General features: G+C 37.7%; 1 protein-coding gene across 3 annotated transcripts in view; it reads left to right on the top strand.

Moving 5' to 3' along the window:
* mylk4b (myosin light chain kinase family, member 4b) overlaps positions 1–18,108 on the top strand; it is a 40,864-nt gene extending 22,756 nt beyond the window's left edge. For 2 of the 3 annotated variants that reach the window (XM_038291720.1, XM_038291721.1), the window contains 11 exons: positions 9,143–9,218; positions 11,397–11,775; positions 11,918–12,120; positions 12,816–12,921; positions 15,055–15,148; positions 15,714–15,823; positions 15,918–16,059; positions 16,134–16,204; positions 16,286–16,414; positions 16,542–16,773; positions 18,060–18,108. In XM_038291720.1, coding sequence (XP_038147648.1) covers positions 9,143–9,218; positions 11,397–11,775; positions 11,918–12,120; positions 12,816–12,921; positions 15,055–15,148; positions 15,714–15,823; positions 15,918–16,059; positions 16,134–16,204; positions 16,286–16,414; positions 16,542–16,773; positions 18,060–18,104 — 1,587 coding nt within the window. In that variant the 3' untranslated portion in view covers positions 18,105–18,108. Of the gene's footprint in view, positions 1–7,411; positions 8,097–9,142; positions 9,219–11,396; positions 11,776–11,917; positions 12,121–12,815; positions 12,922–15,054; positions 15,149–15,713; positions 15,824–15,917; positions 16,060–16,133; positions 16,205–16,285; positions 16,415–16,541; positions 16,774–18,059 lie in introns of those variants that run through there. The other variant, XM_038291719.1, reaches the window with a different exon arrangement.
* Positions 18,109–20,568: the final 2,460 nt, after the last annotated feature.

Here is a 20,568-nt window from a genome sequence, read left to right as displayed (position 1 = left end):
TCAGGCTTATCATTTCCAACACTTAATGTTATATTTGACTTCAGATTAGTTTGTTTATGATCTGTCAACATGTTACAGTAGAGTACATGGCAAGCCCCAGCAGTCTAGCATGCATGAGGCATTAGCTTTGTGTAAAAGGTAACAAGAGAGGGTCCTGACCCCAGGACAGAATGTTACTGCTTCTAAATTACCTCAACTCTCATTTGTCTTAAAACAGTGAATTACTTCCTCCCTCTAGTGGTAACAACATGGAAGTGCAACTAAACTTTGATTAAAAGAAAGAGTAAATTATTTTACTTTTGTTTTAATTCATCAAAAATAATTCTATCGTTTGATTTGTAAATTTTCTATAAACTAAAAATGATGATGAATTACAAAAATGATTAAAACATAAACAGACAATTGGAACCAATATACTTACAAAGAATAACGCATTAGAAAAGCTGTTGCAAATAACAAAATTGTATTTAAATAATGATTACAGATCTGCATTTTTAGTTTAGGGTGGAAATTTTTAAACGCAAGACTTAATTTTTGCCTATATATAAATATATATATATGCCTATATGCCATAAGTAAAACTAAAATAAGTAGTATGTCTAGTATGCCATTAAAGATGAAAGGAAGTGTTACAGAGTATAAACACATAGTACGAGCAGACCATCTCCTGGTCAGTGTCAGAGCAAAATATCAACAAAGACTTTAAAATATAATCCATTCAAGTGGTTGTTCTCATGCCACATATCACTAACAGAGAGCTGGAATGCTAACGATAGTGAGGAAAGGGGGTCCTGTATGCATCTATTTAAAAGTCAGTCAGTGAACACCCTGGCATGGTTTATGTAACACATTTCCAGCCTGGCTTCGTTTCCCTTACACACACTCTGCTGGCGTCAAGCAGCAACTGTTTTCCAAGAAAAGAATTTGGTTAATGTTGCCCCAAAGTAGACACATGGAGAGCAGATTGAATCTTATCATAGCAGCTAAAATGTGCAAGAACAGGCTGTCATCAACCAATGGTGACACATAGAAGTTTGCCCCATGGAAGCAGGCGGAGCTATGGAAAATATATCCGCTCACTTCAGCAAGTACTCACCCGAAATATGCACTGTCCTCCAGCAGCAATGAGAAAAATGCTAAGACTTAAGAGATGATTATGAACAGCATTGTCAAACTTTAAAAGAAACATTTTTTGGTAAAGAGTGCTTCCGAATTTCATGGAGTATAATCATAACGACACATCTCTTTCATTTACTCTTCATTGTGGGAAAGACAAGACAACATGACATTTAGGTCAAGCAGAGTTTTTCTTATTTTTAGTAAATTTTTAAATGATTACAATAGTCAAAGTTATTAAGCAGATTAAGGCAGTTAGGAGTGTTATTAACCTGCCTGATTGAGGATCCGTGTTAATTTTCCCATTACTTACGTTAGGAAGGTAATGAGGAAGAAAGCAAGGTATGAGGAATGTAATGGAGGTTGGCCCACCGTTAGAGAACGGCAGATAAGAGGGACATTTAATAACCAATATATACTAGAAAAATGTAAACATTTTCTGTTGACATCAAATACCAAATATTACTGGACTTTAAATGGAACCATACACTTTTAATCAAATGAAACATGCTATTGTTAAAAAAAGAAAGAATATTGAAAACACCTTTTACTATTTAGATATGGTGGAGGATCTGTGATGCGTTGTGCCTGTTTGTCTTCCAAAGACCATAGGAACCTTTCGTGTATATTAGGAAATAGTTAGACATTTTTATAAAAATTGGATACCCTCTGCTGGAAAATGGAAACTGCATTACACAAAGAAAATATTCAAAATATTCGGTGTTGCTCTTCATACACTTCAAACATTTATTAGTTAAAATACTAAAGTTTTTACAATAAATTCTGCCTATTTTACCAAATCAGTCAGATTATTTAAGGTTAATTTGACAGATTTTTTTGTAGCTTTTCCAAAATGTTATGCCATTCCTTCACAAGATGACACTTTCCAGGAAATACTAAATGACTACAAAGTATCTGAAAAGTCCAAACCTGAACAGCATTCTATGGCTTTAATAGTTCTCTGCTGTATCTCAGTTGCGTAAACCTCCTATAATTGTATTTCTCTTTGTGTGTTTGTCTATCTTTCATCACATCAAGGAGTATTTCACACCATAATTTGAAGTGAAACCCCCTGATTGAAAGGAAGGAGGTTAGAAGCTCCACTATACAGTTACATGAAACTGTTTTCCTTAAGCATGAGGAGCTGCAGGGTGGGCTGAGGTGGTGGGGTCATCATGATGGTATGGTAAATTCTACGAAGGCAGAGATGCCAATTGTGTAAGGATACCCTGGGAGAGTCTGTGGATCTTATAGAGTCGGGGGACTTAAAAACATGCTAAAGATATGACCATCTGTTACTGCCCAGCACTAAAATCGAAAAGAAAGTCTGATTTATTAAATAGTTTCGACTGATTATAGTAAAAAATAATAAAGAATCAAACATATTCAACCATCTTGGTGATATTCCCAGTAAGTGATCACTGTAAATGTGAAGCACACAATTATACATTTCAGCTTCCTCTTGCTAAAGGTGGGCATACACTGTACGACTTTTTCAATCGTTGCACGCAGGGTTTAAAAGTTCACAGCTCACGATAAATGTTCTCACACTGTGCGATCTACCTGCTCACACTGTATGTCTAAAAACCACGTGGGACTCAGCTCTGCAGTGAGATGGCTCTATTCTGACCCATCTATCCGTAAGCCAATTGAGTAGAAGAGGAATATGAAGCTCATTAGAGTGAAATGCGCTGCCTTGGCAATTTATGCAATAATGTGTGCTGAAAGCCCTAAAAAGAAAAGGCGACGACATATTTGGACGAAGACATGGCTGAGCAAACATGGCTACTACGGTCTGTCAATTTTACAGAAAAAACTGAATTTCACTGGCACCCCCACCATGCTTCTATGTTTTCATCTGAGAGGAAGAAGAAGAACTCACGATTCCTGATCTGGAGGTTGTTGTGGTTGGCTGATTACTGCTCTTTACCCCCTGTATACTACACAACGCACGACACACAAACAGACCGAAAGTCGGTCTGATCAAAAAATTATTGCATGACAAGAAAATTGTCCCAAAAAAGGGCAAAAAGTTGTACACTGTATGCACTGTATTTTTTCGTACACTGTATGACCGGCTTAAACCATCTTTATGATATTCCCAGTAAGTGATCAAAATGTGAAACACAAAATGATACACTTCAGCTTCCTTTTGCTAAAGCCGGGCATACACTGTGCGATTCTTTCAGTCGTTGAACACAGCTACAGCATACACTGTCCAAAAAATGGTACAGTGTATGCACTGTACCATTTTTTGTCCTTTTTGGGACGATTTTCCAGTTGTGCGAGTATTTTTCGATCGAGTCCGAGTAGCGCCTTCTCAGACCGACGTGATTTCCAGACGTACAGTGGTAGATCGCATCAGAGTGTCGGGTCGCACAGCGTGAGAACATTCATCGTGATCTGTGAACTTTTAAATTCTGTGGTTTCGTCGTACAGTGTATGCCCAGCTTTAAGCTACTCTGTTTCTAAATTTGGACTCTAAACAGCAACTAATAATGCAGGAGCACACATCTGTCGCACGTGACACAGAGTATGATGGAAGTTCTTGGATACATGTTGTGCTATCATTGTTTTTAAGGCCACTCTATAAGAGTTGGTGAGCCCACTCACCCTGCCAGATGAATGGAAAGCCTGTGGCACTTCAATAAGCATTGTGTTTTCTCTTTGTTTTCCTTCCCAGTAACTTTATATGTAGCGAGAGAAGCTCAGGATCAGCCTGGTTCCTGAAAAGCCTTTCCTTCCCGACTGATTCTCATCTTCCCGTATAACCTTTTCCTAACAGTGGGGATTTCACAGCTCTTGATTAAGGCGACCGCTACCAACTAATACCTCAAATACTACTGGGTTAGAAAATAGTGCTGTATTTATATCTAACAAGCTTAGCATTTCTCTTTCAGAGAAAAAGACAGCGGGCTAAAGAGGATCAATACATATTCAAATAGGAAATAGAAGAATATAAAGAAGTTAGAAAATACTGTATTTTTTGGGGATTTAGAAATATCAAATAGGAATACAAATTAGTATTAACACTAGGAATATTTATGCTTGAATAAAGACATGGGTTGTAAACTTTTAAAGCTTTACAAAAAATTATTTGTACAACTTTAACCTTGTCCCATCAATATTAGGTAAGAAGCCACATAAAAGATTATTGTCAAACAGCCTACAGAAGACAATCATAGTGTCAGCCAGAGAAACTCCTCTGATGTCACTTCACATGGCCTAAATTCATTAAAAATGTTAGCCTCAGGGTATTACCATCATTCAGACAACAACATTTCTCTGTTTCTTTGAATATCTTATGCTGGTAGATACTAGGCTGCATAAACACAGTTACAATGTTTATGCAGTCTAGAGGGTGGTGCTCTCATCTAGATGCAGAGCTAACAGCATGCAGACCTAACGAAAAAATCCATAAAACTGGGGCGACTGATCTAATTGTAAGCTTATAAATAGTTTTCCTCAATTTTTAAAGCTCTGGAAAGGAGTGAGACCGACTGATTAAACAACACTTAGTTTTATGCTTTACAGTTTGGTTTTTCACTGTCATTGATCATCGGAGACTTCTCATTTTTACTACCCTAAACAGACAAAATCATCATTTGATTGCAATAAATAAATTAAATTGTGTTTCTGGATTTCCAAAACAATATTTTACACAATTACTTTTATTTTATTATTACAAAATCCGACAGGTGCAGTGCTGTTTAGATCAATTGTTGCACAAAAACAAGTTTGTTATTTTTGATAAAATTTTTATTTTTTTCAGTTTATCTATATAGCAACAAGTCACAAGAGATGTCTTCTCAAGGCACTTTACGCATACAATTCAACCAGATCATGCAGTCAGATTGGTTAGCTTTCTGTGTAAGGAAAACCAGCTGATTGCATCTACTTGACTCTTCAGCAATCCCTCACAAAAAGCATGCTTGTAGCGACAGTGGAGAGGAAAAATTCCCTTTTCACAGGAAAAAAGCTCCAGCGGAACAAGGCTCAGGGTGAGTGGCCATCTTTTGAGGCCGACCGAGGTTCAAGGAGACAGAAGCAGACATATAAAAGAAGCAGAGATACAAAGGATAACTGTCAACTAAGTTCCACAGGTGGCCCCGTCCAGGAAACACACTGGGAAACACTGGAATTGGTTTCCCAGTTTGAAACCAAGCCCAGTGGCCCAAGGATTAGTCCATTTTAACAACAAATAAATAATTTGCCAATTGTCCTAGTGCAGATTTTCTGATGCAGTAATGATAGAGTTTAAGATATAGCTGTTAAGGATTACACCTGGTTTTAATCTGTCATGTTTTTTTGAAGGAGGGGCCTCTATGTATGTTTAAAAACTTTTGTACCATGTTTTATCAAATCAACACCAACAAGTCACAGGCATTGCAAATTATCTCACAAATATGCCACAAGATTTGACCATACTGACTGATCACTTGTGTTATACTAATAATCTAAATTGTAAAACCACTAAAACATGTTTTCATGTTGTGGCTTGGTTTTTATAATGAATTTTTGGTACACTATTAACTGTGGATTTGTTCCTCACCTATGAAAAAACATGTAATATGCACAGGGGTTTTTCTCTCTGTTTACAATTTCCTCTTTCATTCTCACCTTAGTTGGTAAATAGGCAGCAAAGATGCAAGTGCTCACCATGACAGCTGACAGGCTGTCTGAACTGGGAGCAGTGCAAAGGACATAGTAAGGGTCAGGTTTTTTCCGGTGCTGACAGATGAGAGTCAGCATATAGGCGCCAGCGTTTTGTCACCCAGCCAGGTTTAGATAGAGCTCTGCTGAGACGTGGAAAATCTTGAGCTCAATCCGTGGATTCGGGCATGGAAATGTAGGGCATGTGCAGTTAATTCCACCTTCCTCAATCCTTGTCTGCTCCGTAAACACTTGTGAGATGTCACAGGGATCACCAGTTTCCTTGTTTTCTTCCGCTGGCTTCTCATTCCTCACGTTCCATCTGTAGTGGGGCTTCATAAAGATGCTGGTGCTATTTGTTCCAACCAGTGGCCTCTTAGTCACTGTGAAAATCTCAAAGCTCCTTAAAGCACCTATGCATGAATTATTTATTATATGAGGATTTTTTTTATATCAAATGGATGAAGATCCAATTCCACATAGAATAACAAGACCACTTTAATTTCAAGAGATTCTTGAAAAATGAAAAAAGACCAAATGTTTGATTATATGTTTCTTTTTCATTAAAGTAAAAAAATTATACTCATGGAAACATGGAGCAGTGGATGCATCAGTAATGTTCTTCAGTGCTGAGACATGCACTGAGCTAAAACTACTCAGTGATATAAACACACTGGCATTCACTTTGCTTCATCATTATAATGTTATTCACTGACTGAGGTCCAAATTTGCACAGACACACACCTGCTTCATTGTCTCGCGTTCTTGTATTGTTGAAATTGATTTATTCTGGGTATCGAAAAGACCTAAAAAGTTATAAATGAATTTAAAAAAACCCATGGATGGTTTTTCCATAATTGAACTTGATTACATATTTAGACAGCAGGAAGGATGACAGCAAAGTCAGTGACTTGATGACTTCATAAGTTGATTGAACTCATGATTATCAATTCATTTTGCCATGATGGAGTCCCTCACATCCCTTCTTCACCAAACCCAGTTCTTTAATCTCAGCATAAAGCTGCAGATTTTACTTAACACACATCCAGCTGAGATATAGAAAGCAATAGAAACAAACTGTCCAGGCCAAACTGATGGATACGTAACTTGTATTTTTTATTCTCTGCTTGTCTCCCCTATTGGAGCAAGGCTCAATCTATAACTGAATCAGATCACCTAACCTTATGATAAAATTTGATTAATGGAATTTATTTAGTGTGCGACTGGAAGGAGTTTGACCATTTTTTTCTTGTACACACCACATTGGGGCAATGTTCAGTTCATATGAACTGGAACCATACAAACATCCCAAGCTAAATGGAAATAAACAACAGGGGGATGTTTTTACAGAACCGTTCAGTGGTACAGCTGCTGAGGTTCTTAATTATCCTCCTACGGATCCACTGTTCTTTTTTTATTGGCAGGACATTTTTATTTGTTTGCTTTACTTCTTATGGCATCATGTTTCAGCCCCAGGTTCCTGGGATTCTGACACCTGTCTGAAGGGCTTTTCAAGTGGCTTAAATGTCACATAGCACACCCCCTCCTTATACCTAAGCCCCCCCGATCAATTCTCAGCTGCACACCCGAGCCTGGAGCTCTTATCACTGGCCACTCAGCTTCTGACGTCCACAGAGGGCTGCTCTTTAATTTGGGGAAGAGCCACCTGCTATTCTTATAACTCAGCTCTGTCGTGCGGCATTTGAGGGATAGATTTATGACCTCCATCCGCATCTCTCCTTCTGACCGTACTATGGTCCTTCTTGTAGTTTCCTTTGCGATTATATGAAGTAAAACTTTTATTTTTTAGTATCTGTAAACAGTTTAACACCATGAACTCCAGCCTGGTTAACTCTTTAGCCAAAGTATACGATCCAAATCCCCTTCACGGTCAGAAGTTCTCTGCAAGGAAGTTCTCCCTGACTGGATCAGATCTGTCCCAAGCTTCTTCCTCTTCTTCTCACTACGACGCATCCCTACGGTGCATGGAGGGCAGAATAAACTCCCTCAGCTCACAGATGGAGCACCTGCTGATGATGCAGCAGACCGTCCTGACCCGACTGGACGGCCTGTCCCAGGATGTGAGAGGCATGGGTCAGGAGATGGCCTCCTCTCACCCGGGGAGACGTGGCTCAGGGATCGAGGCAGTTTGCATGGAGCTGCGTGGGGCAGTGGAGCGTATAGAGAGTCAAGGGCGCAGGCTGGAAGGAGTGGAGAAGCTGGTGGAGGGAACCCAGGAGGTGATCAGCTTCATTGGGGAAGTGGTGAAGAGCTCAAGGCTGGTGGAGCTTTTTTTCAAGCAGCCTGGAAACAAAATCAGCAGGAAGGTGGGAAAAACAAACAATGCTGTTATTTCTTAAAAATGTCTAGATCCTGCACAGGGAATCTGGGAGACATTTGCATCTTTAACAGTCTTTAAAATTACGTTTAACATTGGTTCCTGTTTCAGTTGTGTCTTTCTGGCGTTAACACTTCACCACGATTTTTTATTTTACCTGCCCTGTCTTGCTCAGGGTGCTCTCAGTTAAGTAGTTTTGCTTCAAGCATGGAAGGTGTTTTTACCCCTTAGGTGAAGATGACAGGAGTCAGACTTGTTATCACTAAAAGACACTCAAGTTTTTTATTTTTTTTTAGAGACTGTAGCCGGACCATGCAAAACTTGTCTGGTCTCTTCTAAGTGGGTGACAATAAGCAGTAACAGATATAATGATCACAGTGTGCTGGGACAGAATGTTCTGGAGTGCGTCATCCTGTATGGGTGGAACCATAAAAACCGAACCTGAATGTAGCTCTTTCTACTATTCTAACGCTCACACAGTAAATGTTGCAGTGTTAAAGTAACACTTTGAGTTTTAAAGTAACACTTTGAGAGTACATTTGGACCCACACTAATTCAGAGTGGGAGCAAATGTACTCATGAGTGTTACCCTAACACTGCAACATTTACTGTGCATATGGGCTCTTGAGGGGATCTGTCTGGTTCAGTGAACTGATTTATATGCACATTATAGCCTACAACATGTGTTCAAAATATCAATCTCGCATTAAAAAAAAAAAAAAAATAAAGAAAATAAAGTACAGTGAAATTATATTGCAGTTGCTTTTTGCTACTGAATATGTGACCTTTCATCTTTAAGGGAAGCATCAGCAGTGCAGAATATGGCCCTTGAGTAATGAAGGCACCACAGCAACGAAACAAACATTCTTTTTTGGCACCCCCCTGTTATGCAAACAGAAACATGCACCTTTACTGACTGTTAATTGTTGACATCACAGATATCAGCTTCATCCCATTAACCTTAATGCCTCACTCAAGTTAAAGTTACGCATCTTTTAAAATATACTTTTTTCTCCCCCCATTTTCCAAATAAAGGCAAAAGATGAGAAAGCCAAGCAGAGTGTTAAAGGTGGGAAATCTCAGAAGAAAAGGAAACCTCAGGATTCTTCAGGTAAGCTGAAACTTACCGTACTTAACGTTGTGGATTTTAGGAGATCAGCTGGAAGGCAAATAAAGTGAAAGAAAATTCAGAGAGTGAAACTACTCAAGTGCAAACAGTAAAAGTTTCTGAGAGTGTTTAATACTGGCAACTGCCCATCAAACTACCAAGGAATCAAATATGTGGAAGTTTTAAGGTGCATTCAATGATACGATGAGAATCATCCTTACACTTTATTAACTAATACTTTACCTGAATGGTGCTGAAAAATCATCCATAATGAGGATGCACTGTTTAAAATCTTTCTTTAAAAAAAAAAGTGCTATCTAAATGGGAATATTTTTATTCATTCCTATCTTTGATAATTTTTTGTTGTTATTTATTCGCTTTCAAAAAGATTTTTGGGTAGTTTCATTTTTTATAGTTTTTTATTATAAATGTATTGACAACAATCTTTGTATACTAAATGAACATTATTTCTATTTACCATAAAATTTTGTCGAAACATTTGTGCAGAAATGTATATTTTAAAAGATTTTTAGTCTTTAATATTTTCATCCACATGTGAGGATATTTAGGCGTAATGATCAAAAAGATATTAAAGCAAAACCTGTGATTTTTCATGGATTCTTCAAACAAGCCTGTGTTTTATTCAGACTGCTGATTAGAATCAGATTATAGGCTTACTAGATGTGAAGTGGAGGCAAGATTTCAGGCAGATTTTTCAGTTTACACGATAAGATCAAAGTATTGACACCCTCATATCAAAATTCACCAACAGTTGATGGAAATTGAGAATAAAACCAAATTAAAAAATAATCCCTTTATGATTTAGATACAAAAAAAGAACAGGCATTTAGAAAAATGATCTGGTGCTAAAGTTCACTGGAACACATCCTGCTTGAGTTGATGGACAAGAATAGGAAACCAGTTAAGCAGGACCTCTAGCGAAAGATAGGCACCACACACACACCCCCCATTAAACAGACTGACAGGACACATTTTTCGGTTTTTACTTTTAAACCCTTCTGGTTGCTAAAGTACCTCTAATCTAATTGATTTCACAATATGAAAAAAAAATGAAAACATGGAGTTTTGAGTAGTTCAGAATAATAGAAATGGAAAAAAATAAGCCCCATGTCTTTTAAGTCATCTCTGTTTAACAATATCTGATGCAAAATGTACCGTTTTACAACTTAAACATTCAGGTTTCTTTGTCTAAGTGAGTGATGTCGTTTTCTATGTCTGTAGTGTAATTTTTATGAGCTATAATATGACAAAAACATCTGACCTTCAGTAATGCAAAACAGTAAAGATAGTGTTGAAATTTGTCAAATATATTATTATATGTCAGTTAGTTCTTCTTAAAAAAGCCAACAAAAGGATCTACAATTTCAGCCATTCCAATGGCTGTGAATAAAAACAGCGAAAATGTTGTACTGCTATTTCCAATATATGCACTGCAAAAATCTTCTAGAATTAAGTAAAAAAAAATATTAAACTGAGTTTATTTATTTAATTTTAGAAGATAAATAGGATGATTGGCCAATGGAATAAGTATTTTTACTCCTAAAACAAGATAATTAGAAAATTTGTACTTGAAATAAGACAAAGCAATTTTTTTCTCTTATTTTAAATGTAAATTGTCTTGTTCCATTGGCAAAGTATCTCAATTACCTCCTCAATTCAAGAAAAATGCACTTAATTTAAGTGCAGTGTACGAAGGCTCTATTTAACAGCCTTTAAGTTGATTGTTATTGCAGTATATTATCTGAAACTAGATCATGTAAAAATATGCAATGCATGCATGCACGCAAAAAAAAAGATCTCAGTATTCCAAATACTTTATTATATATCATTTGGATAGATTCTTCATGCGGTGAATAAAGCTGAAAACTTATCATTTCCCATTTGAGATTGAGACTGGATAAAAGTTGAGCGAGCTGTTAATAGTCTTAAAAATTGAAAAAACAAGTTTACATAATTTAATAGGGAATCAAATTCAAGATAAATGTCCAAACTCTTTAACAGTTTGAGAAAACAGAAATATTAATTTTATAAATTTAAAGGGGTTTCAATAAACTATGAACAGGAAAGCTTGGAAGTATCACTGTTATTTATTATTACTTGTTTTTTGGACTGAGACTACATATACTAATAAATGTATTTCCCTCATTTTTGTTACTTTAGACACCTCCTCTCTGAATGAGTCGGCGTTAAAGGAGCAGATTGAAAAGCTCAACAGGGAGAACAGCGAGCATTCCCATGTAAACGCGGAGGGTGCCGACCAGAATCGGGAAGATGGAGGAAGCGGGGGGCTGATCCTGGATAGGTCACATGCTCCTGCAAGCCAAACTAAGGAGGGGAGGGAGGAAAGTAAGGAAAACAAGGACAAGGAAGAAGAGAGGGATGTGTCTGATGACACAGAAGCAGAGGAAGAGCAGGATGATGGTGAAGAAAAGGGCAGAAAATTGGAGGATGATGTACAGAAAAGGCTTAAAGGAGAATCAGAAGAAGCGTCACTGTTGGACAACGTTATTTCAGACATGAGCAAGACGTCCCAAGAAAGGTACTCCCAACCTCTTTCTTTACTTTTTTCGTTTTGTTGAATGTATTCAAAGAATATTAACCAAAAGCTTGGATGAAAAAAAAATTCAAAATTTCTATTAAAACCTGAATTGAAATCTCAACCTGTACTCTGCTTTATAAAGCTCTGAAGACACTGAAGATGGAGCCGCCGTAGGCAAACACCGCGTCACAGAAGAGGACCAGAAGGATGACCTGAAAAAGAGTCGAGTGGAGGACAGCGTAGTGAAAAACGCTGTCGGTGAGGAGGTGGAGGGCTCAAAGTCAGACGAAGCCAATGCAGAAGCTAAAGAAGCAGGAGAGTGTGCAGTGAAAGAATTTGTCATTGGTGAGAGTTTAGAAGAGTTTGATACCTTTATGTAAATGTAGTTTCTTATTCCATAAATATGCAATATCTAAGAAAATTAGTTGCATCCAAGCAAACCTTTCCATTGAAATAACGTGTGGGACGACAAAATCACAGAGATCCACTCATTAATGCAGAATGGCATATAGTATGCACAAAGATCATTAGAGTATTCAAGGAAATATTAATAAAGTTAGTTTAAATCAGATGAACCTTTTGTGCCTTTCCTTAGGCACTTAAAACCCAGTAAAATACATAAATATTTGTGGTTGTAATGTAAAAACCATTTTGGTGATAATGTAATAGACTCTGGTATTAAAGAGAAATATAAGATAATCAGTAAAAAAAATAAGCAAAGTGTGTTCTTCTTAGAAGACATACCGGGCCAATTTTCTGCATCTTTGCTAGTTTTATATGTAGCGTCTTTTTCGATTAAGTCCCAACTTATCATGATAGTGTGCGACATTTGATCCAACATTCCTGATCTCATGCCATCATGTCGTGCCTGCTTGGGCCTCCAGAACATATCAGTCATGCAGCTTATAGGGCAGACAATAAGTCATATTCATGTTGCTATTTTCATCCATGTTCCTAGGCACAGAGATTTCTTCCTGTCTCTGCACCAATTCTGACAGTCAGTACAAAAATAACCTATTTCTTCCACTTGTGTTTACCAGATGCAGGCCCTCCTCCGACCGCTCCTTTTGATCACCGAATTGTGACTCCTAAACCCCATCAAATAGCCACCTATTACACTATAAACAGGGATGAGGTTCTGGGCGGGTGAGTGACAAGCACAAAGCAGTCTTCTCTCATTAAGCAAGAGTTATTCCTCAGTTATTTCCATTTCACCAAGGCATTAAGTTCTTTGATCCACTGTAATGAAATAATAGAGGGTTTAACAGGCTGCTAAGGGATGCCTAACTGTTTATTTCATGCCATTTGTGCTGCCCACTTAAGGGCTCTTGCAAAATAGCAGTTCCTTGTTATGTAATGGACTAGAACTAAATCCTGCTTCTCAAACTTCTGCAGAGAAATCTCTATAATTTCTATAAAAACTTTTGAAGATAAATCTAGTTTGAAAGTGATTTATGTATGTACACTCGCCGGCCACTTTATTAGGTACCCCATGCTAGTAACAGGTTGGACCCCCTTTTGCCTTCAGAACTGCCTCAATTCTTCGTGGCATAGATTCAACAAAGTACTGGAAGCATTCCTTAGGGAGTTTGGTCCATATTGACATGATGGCATCACATCTCCCATTCCACCACATCCCAAAGATGCTCTATTGGATTGAGATCTGGTGACTGTGGAGGCCATTTGAGTACAGTGAACTCATTGTCATGTTCAAGAAACCAGTCTGAGATGATTCCAGCTTTATGACATGGCGCATTATCCTGCTGAAAGTAGCCATCAGAAGTTGGGTACATTGTGGTCATAAAGGGATGGACATGGTCAGCAACAATACTCAGGTAGGCTGTGGCGTTCCAACAATGCTCAATTGGTACCAAGGGGCCCAAAGAGTGCCAAGAAAATACACCACACCATGACACCACCACCACCAGCCTGAACCGTTGATACAAGGCAGGATGGATCCATGCTTTCATGTTGTAGACGCCAAATTCTGACCCTACCATCCGAATGTCGCAGCAGAAATCGAGACTCATCAGACCAGGCAACGTTTTTCCAATCTTCTATTGTCCAATTTCGATGAGTTTGTGCAAATTGTAGCCTCAGTTTCCTGTTCTTAGCTGAAAGGAGGGGCACCCGGTGTGGTCTTCTGCTGCTGTAGCCCATCTGCCTCAAAGACGTACTGTGCGTTCAGAGATGCTCTTCTGCCCACCTTGGTTCTAACGGGTGGTTATTTGAGTCACTGTTGCCCTTCTATCAGCTCGAACCAGTCTGGCCATTCTTGTCTGACCTCTGGCATCAACAACGCATTTCCGCCCACAGAACTGCTGCTCACTGGATGTTTTTTCTTTTTCGGACCATTCTCTGTAAACCCTAGAGATGGTTGTGCGTGAAAATCCCAGTAGATCAGCAGTTTCTGAAATACCCAGACCAGCCCTTCTGGCACCAACAATCATGCCACGTTCAAAGTCACTCAAATCACCTTTCTTCCTCATACTGATGCTCGGTTTGAACTGCAGGAGATTGTCTTGACCATGTCTATATGCCTAAATGCACTGAGTTGCCGCCATGTGATTGGCTGCTTAGAAATTAAGTGTAAACGAGCAGTTGGACAGGTGTACCTAATAAAGTGGCCGGTGAGTGTATATCATTTGGACATACAGCAGATGAACATTTTAGATTAGGATTTTTTGTGATGATGACCAACCAGCTAACAAAGGCTTAGCCTGAGCACTAGCATTAAACCTCATTTAATTGCATTTTCCAGTCTAGCATTCCGAAAATCTATTATAGTTTCCCAGCCTTTCTAAAAAATATTTTAAAGTTCTCATTTGGCTGTTTTTTGGCCTTTGTGTCTATGAATAAAATAAAACACGACTTACAAATCACTATTCTATCGTGAGACTGTATTTGTGTGTTTGCTGTATTTGTTGGGGGAGTGGCGGCCTAGTGGTTAGGGCATTGCACTTGGAATTCTGAGGCTCTAAGTTTGAGTCCCACTCCCACAGACTGCCACTCTGGGTCCCTGAGCGAAGACCCTAAACCTCACACTGCTACCTGGGGCCACATAATGACAGCCCACTGCTCCCCAAGGGGATGGGTTAAATGCAGAGGGTTGATTTTGTTGCTGTGTTGCTCTGGGAGTTATGCAATTATGAAATACTTGGGATGCCTAACAAACAACATTTTAGGCATATTTTCTATATAAAAAGATACCTTTTCTCTTTTTATCATGAATTTGATGCGCCTATTATGTGTTCAATTTCCCTTTTTTTCTTTTATCAGGGGTCGTTTCGGACAAGTCTACAAGTGCCTGGAGAACTCGTCTGGGCTGACTCTCGCTGCTAAAATCATCAAAGCAAAGAGCCAAAAAGAGAAGGTGCAGTAATATTTCCATTTTGGAAATCTGCTTTCTAGGAAGGAAGTTTATCCATATGAGTCAGGTGTGCAGGGCAAAGGTCACGTCTAACAGTTGCAGGACTCTGCCACCCAAGGAGTAGAGTTTGAGACCATCGATCTAAAGACGGTTGTCTCCCTCCTGTGTTGATATCAGTGGGGAAATTATGAAATAAAATTTGTATTTGATTAATCGAATTTAACCTAATTTTGAAAAAAACGCTCTAACTATTGGACAATTCCTAAATCCCATCTAAGAGACGAAATTAAATACAAATCTAATCTTATTTGCTCCCTGTTATTCATTGATGGAGTTCTACCAGAGGCTAATAGCTATAGAAATGGGAATAAAGTAGAGAAACACATTCTTTAAAGTGGTGACAGGATATTTTCCAAAGTTCAGCCTCATATCTAGAATGCATTATTGGATATATCAGCATCAGTAATCAGTAAAGCAGTAACCGCTCTTGTCATATTGCTCCTATTAACATCACATCTCATTTAGCAAAAGAAGCTTGATTGCTTTGTTAAATATTTCTGGCTCTCAGGAGGTCGTGAGGAATGAGATCCAGGTGATGAACCAGCTGAACCACGCCAACCTCATCCAGCTCTACGCCGCCTTTGAGTCACGGAATGACATCATCCTGGTTATGGAATAGTAAGTCTGCTGCTGAGTGCCTGTTTTAACACTTTAATGGGACAGAGCAACAAATTTTCCTTTTACAAACTTTGTTTTTGTCTCTGTGCCTCAGTGTGGAAGGGGGGGAGTTATTTGACCGCATCATTGATGAGAACTACAACCTGACGGAGCTGGACACGGTGCTGTTCATCCGTCAGATCTGTGAAGGGCTGCAGTACATGCACAAAAACTACATCCTGCATCTTGATCTCAAGGTAATATAACTGTTTTATCATGATACTCTTATGTTATGCATGTTTTAAAGCTCTTTAAATGTTTTTTTTTTCAGCCAGAAAACATTCTTTGTGTCAGCAGAGCTACAAACAAGATAAAAATAATTGATTTTGGCCTGGCAAGGAGGTAAACAATGAAACCCATCTAATGTTATGGAGGTTTTGTTGAAAACTACCAAATTTACAGGCACATATTTTTCTCTAAAAGGTATAAACCCAGAGAGAAGCTGAGGGTTAATTTTGGAACGCCTGAATTTCTCGCCCCTGAAGTCATCAACTACGAGTTTGTTTCATTCCCAACAGACATGTGGAGTCTTGGAGTCATCACATACATGCTGTAAGTCAGGGATGCTCAATCATCTGAACTGATAACTCGTTACAGAAAAGGAATACAATAAGAAAAAAATGAAGGAAAAAAATCAGAGGACTGCAAATATCCAAAGCTCTGTTTCTTGTTGCTCTAGGCTTAGTGGCTTGTCTCCATTTCTGGGGGATGATGACAATGAGACGCTCAATAACATTCTGGCCTGTCAGTGGAACTTCGAGGAAGAGGAGTTTAGAGACATTTCCGATGAGGCCAAAGACTTTATCACCCGGCTGCTGGTGAAGAGCAAGAGCTGGAGGATGAGCGCAACAGAATCCCTCCGACACGCCTGGCTATCCGACCGAAGCTTGCACTATCGACTAAATCTAAAGGTAAAAAAAGGAATCTGTTTTGAATCTCTTATTTTGGGACTTTCTCTTGTCTGCACAGGGTCATGATTATACATATATTCTCAAGTATGCAAACACCTTTAGCTGCCTTGTAGCTTCTAAGCAGCCACATATTCCAAGAGGGTCAATTTGAAGTTGGGTATTTAGGAAGGGCATTTTAGGCGTTTCAGTAGTACTTTATCCTATTGATTGTGTTGGACCCCTCAACTGATTACAGATTTCAACCTTCTAGTTGTTGATCTAAATGAAAGAATTAGGAATTACTTAATTACTTAATTATTTCACCCCTTTACAATAACTACCAGTGGTGAATAACCATTCCCGCAGCTTGATGCTACCACCTCCATGCAAAACAAGTGCTGTGTTCTTAGCTTAGGAAGCCTAACTATGTTCTCATATTATATGTCATTGTGGTGAAAACAAACCCTAAAAAACTTGCATAGTGGAGTTAAAAGGTGACCATTATGGAACATTTGTTTTAGTTTTATTATTATTATTATTATTATTATTATTATTATTATTATTATTAGTAGTAGTAGTAGTAGTAGTAGTATGATAGCAAAATGGTAATAAACAACTTGCACATAAGTATAATAAAATGTATTAAAATTATGATTTTTTTTAATTCCTAGTTTTTTAGAAGGACTCACCTAGTTTATGCAGCTCTATAATTCCTCTGCCTAGATCTTCAATGACTTGCTTGGACATTTTGTGTTGCAACCAATGAGTTCAGTGAGATGAATCATTCTATGTTTAGCAAGGACAAAATACCAGCTGAAGTTAGTCATAGCCTCTGATTAGAGGGTAATTAACCTTGGACTGAAATTAAAACTAGATTAACAGCCCAACCTTCATAAGAACTTTAATAAAACCTTTTGCTAAATGTATTTATATGTAATATAACCCTTTTTGAATTGCACAATGAAGTCATACTTTTGCACCCAGTCCTTAATTTTGAAATAGTTGAAGTTTTATATTATGTGTAAATTAAATCCTAAAAAAGTTTGCCTTGTTAAAAAAACAGCTTTTTTCTTTTTCATTTTACATTTCTTTCTCAGGTGTATTTATACTTTATGCACTTTATGGAATTTCTATCTAATCTGGTTAAACCGCAGAGATACTGCACACCATGCTTAAATTGTATTGCTCTCTGTACAATGTGGTCACTGTAAAATTGCAAAATAATTTATTCTGTGATTGCATGCTTGAAAAATTATTACAATTTATTTTGGACAATTGCAAATTTTTGGTTGATTTTCTGTTTGCAGAAAAACAAGTGCCACTCCTCACATGCTCCCGCACCTGAGAACTAAACGGGTGAGTTATTTCCTCTGACATAATGAAGATCTTTTATGTCATCTGTCATAAACATTCCCAGTTACTCTGTATTTACTTTGATTGTATTTCAGAAACAATAAGGACCTCAGTTTGCCTTGTGACACTGCATGGCCCTGGGGCCCAACACTGGACCAATACTGCTACACCCGTGTAGCTCCTGGATTATTACTCTCTGCCTCACATCTTTACCTTTGCATAGCTGAACATTCTGTAGTTCTGACCTGGACAAAGGGACACTTTAAAAAGCCGTCTGCTTTGCAAAGATTTTCAAAAACAACCTGCCTAAAGCAGTGAAGACTTTCCTGCAAAGTACTGTTACTATCAATGTAAAATCCTGCAATATGTGTCACTTTGATACTTGCCATATGTAGAATGACAAAAAAAAGTTTTTTCAGAACATTTTAGCAGTTCTGCTTTTTGCATGCTTTTGCATGCATTGCACACATTTTTGCATTTTTATTCAAGATAAGTTGAAGAAATTGGAAAAATGCATTGTCTTTTGATAAGTCCAGTATGTTTTCTTTCTTTTCTTTTCTTTCTTTTCTTTTAAGTCTTATCGTGACAATTTGAAAATCCAGCTCCATTAAATTATGTTGTGTATATATTGCAGCATTGCCTCAGTCTTCCTAAAACATCTCTGTCCCACTTCATATTACTGGTGTTGGTAAATTTTAAGTGTAGACTTCCTTGACCCATTTATCTCACCTGCTTGTTTGGCTTCAGCAGTTTGGAGTACCCCGCTCACCTTCCATGAAGGCATAACCATCAACATGTTACTACCTATGACTTATTCTTGTTTATGACTGAAGTGGATTCTTATTTTCATTTATTTGCTGGTTCAGCACCAGATGGTACTTGAAGTGCAAACTTTTTCTTTAACATGTGATGTTTTTAATTCAGTGGATACAAACGTGGTTTCATGCAGTCAAGTGCACGCCTCAACAACTGTAATGCACAACTCAGTGTGATATAGAGAGACAAGGCACTCAGTTGTTAGATGGTTTATTTTGAATGGAAAAGCTTTTTATTTGAAATATCTGTTCATTTTGAATTTATGATGCCTTTTTTCAAGATTTCTTGGGAAATGTTGAAATTTAAATGTAATAAATGTAGGATATGAATATGTTAATAAAATTCTTCACACAAGAAATAGACTTTTGCATGAATGGCAATTCACTACTAAAAAAAAAAAGACTTTGCTGTTCAATTTAATTCAGTTTATTTGTCTACTGTAGCGCTAATTACCAACACATGTCATCTCAAAGCACTTTACAGAGACAATTAAACCAGATCATACATTCAGATTGGTTCAATGTTTTCTATAAAAGAAAACCAGCCGATTGCATTGAATTGATGTTAACTATTAAGTGCAAATGATTATGGATCGTCAGTAAGTGTGGCCCCCTGTATAAAAACAGGACCGTATTTCATTGGTCTAAAATGTACAATAGTAGCTATTCAAATTTTCCCCACTTTCATTGATGGGTCCTTGGCTGGTTTGGCTAGTCCCCTACAATTACTTTTCAAACATCTAAAATATTCTGTCAGTCATGATTTGTGCACATTAAGAATGAGACCCTGTAATTCAGTGAAAGGGTGGAGTCAGAGTAAAAAAATATGCACGCCCAGGAGAAGGCCAGTGGCTGGAAGATGGAGGGGATTTTTCTGCCATTCGGATGGCTTTTGACTGGGAAGGGCCATTTTGAATGGCTGCTACTGTAGATGTGTATCAGCAACTTGTAATGTAGAAACTGGCAGGGAAGCAACTGTAACCATGCAACCATGGAACTATATAAGGTCATTTCTAGTGCTGAAACTAACGACTATTCTGCAAATTCATCAATCTCTTTATTATTTTTCAATTATTTGATTAATAATCGGATAGCCAAAGATTCCTTAGATAGAACATTATTTATGAAATCAAACCAGGTGAAACTAAAATTTTCCACTTGAGGAGTTCTAGATAAAGCGTATTAACAGAAGAAAAAAATTTTTTTTTTTTAAATCTTAAATACAAAAGGCTTATGTATTTTTTATTTTTTTAAATTTTACAGTTTTGGTATAATTACAGCTCTAAATGGGTCACTCTGTCAGCTGTGTTTTGTTTTAGAGTCTCTATACTTCAGTTAATGATTAATCGATTACTGAATTAGTTTATGATTATTTCAATAATCGATTATTCACGATTAATCCGACTAATTGTTTCAGCCCAAGTCATTTCATCAACTTTTGAACCATCTTTAGAAATCTGATTTTAAATCCTAAAGCACATCACTAAGTGGCTTAAATAATCCAAATCAGACTCAAACGGGGAAAACTAAGAATGACCTGAAGGATTTTCACACAAGTTTTTTCAGATTGTCCGCATTCACCTGCTGTCAGATTCCCATTTTCACAGAATTTTTTCAGATTAACTGGTCTGCGCATAAGACAACAAAA

Source organism: Cyprinodon tularosa, unplaced genomic scaffold, assembly GCF_016077235.1.
Source record: "Cyprinodon tularosa strain WSP-4 unplaced genomic scaffold, ASM1607723v1 ctg30, whole genome shotgun sequence".
In the NCBI taxonomy this organism is placed as follows: domain Eukaryota; kingdom Metazoa; phylum Chordata; class Actinopteri; order Cyprinodontiformes; family Cyprinodontidae; genus Cyprinodon; species Cyprinodon tularosa.
The sequence above is the reverse complement of the archived record's forward strand: the minus strand, read 5'-3'. Positions and strand labels throughout refer to the sequence as shown.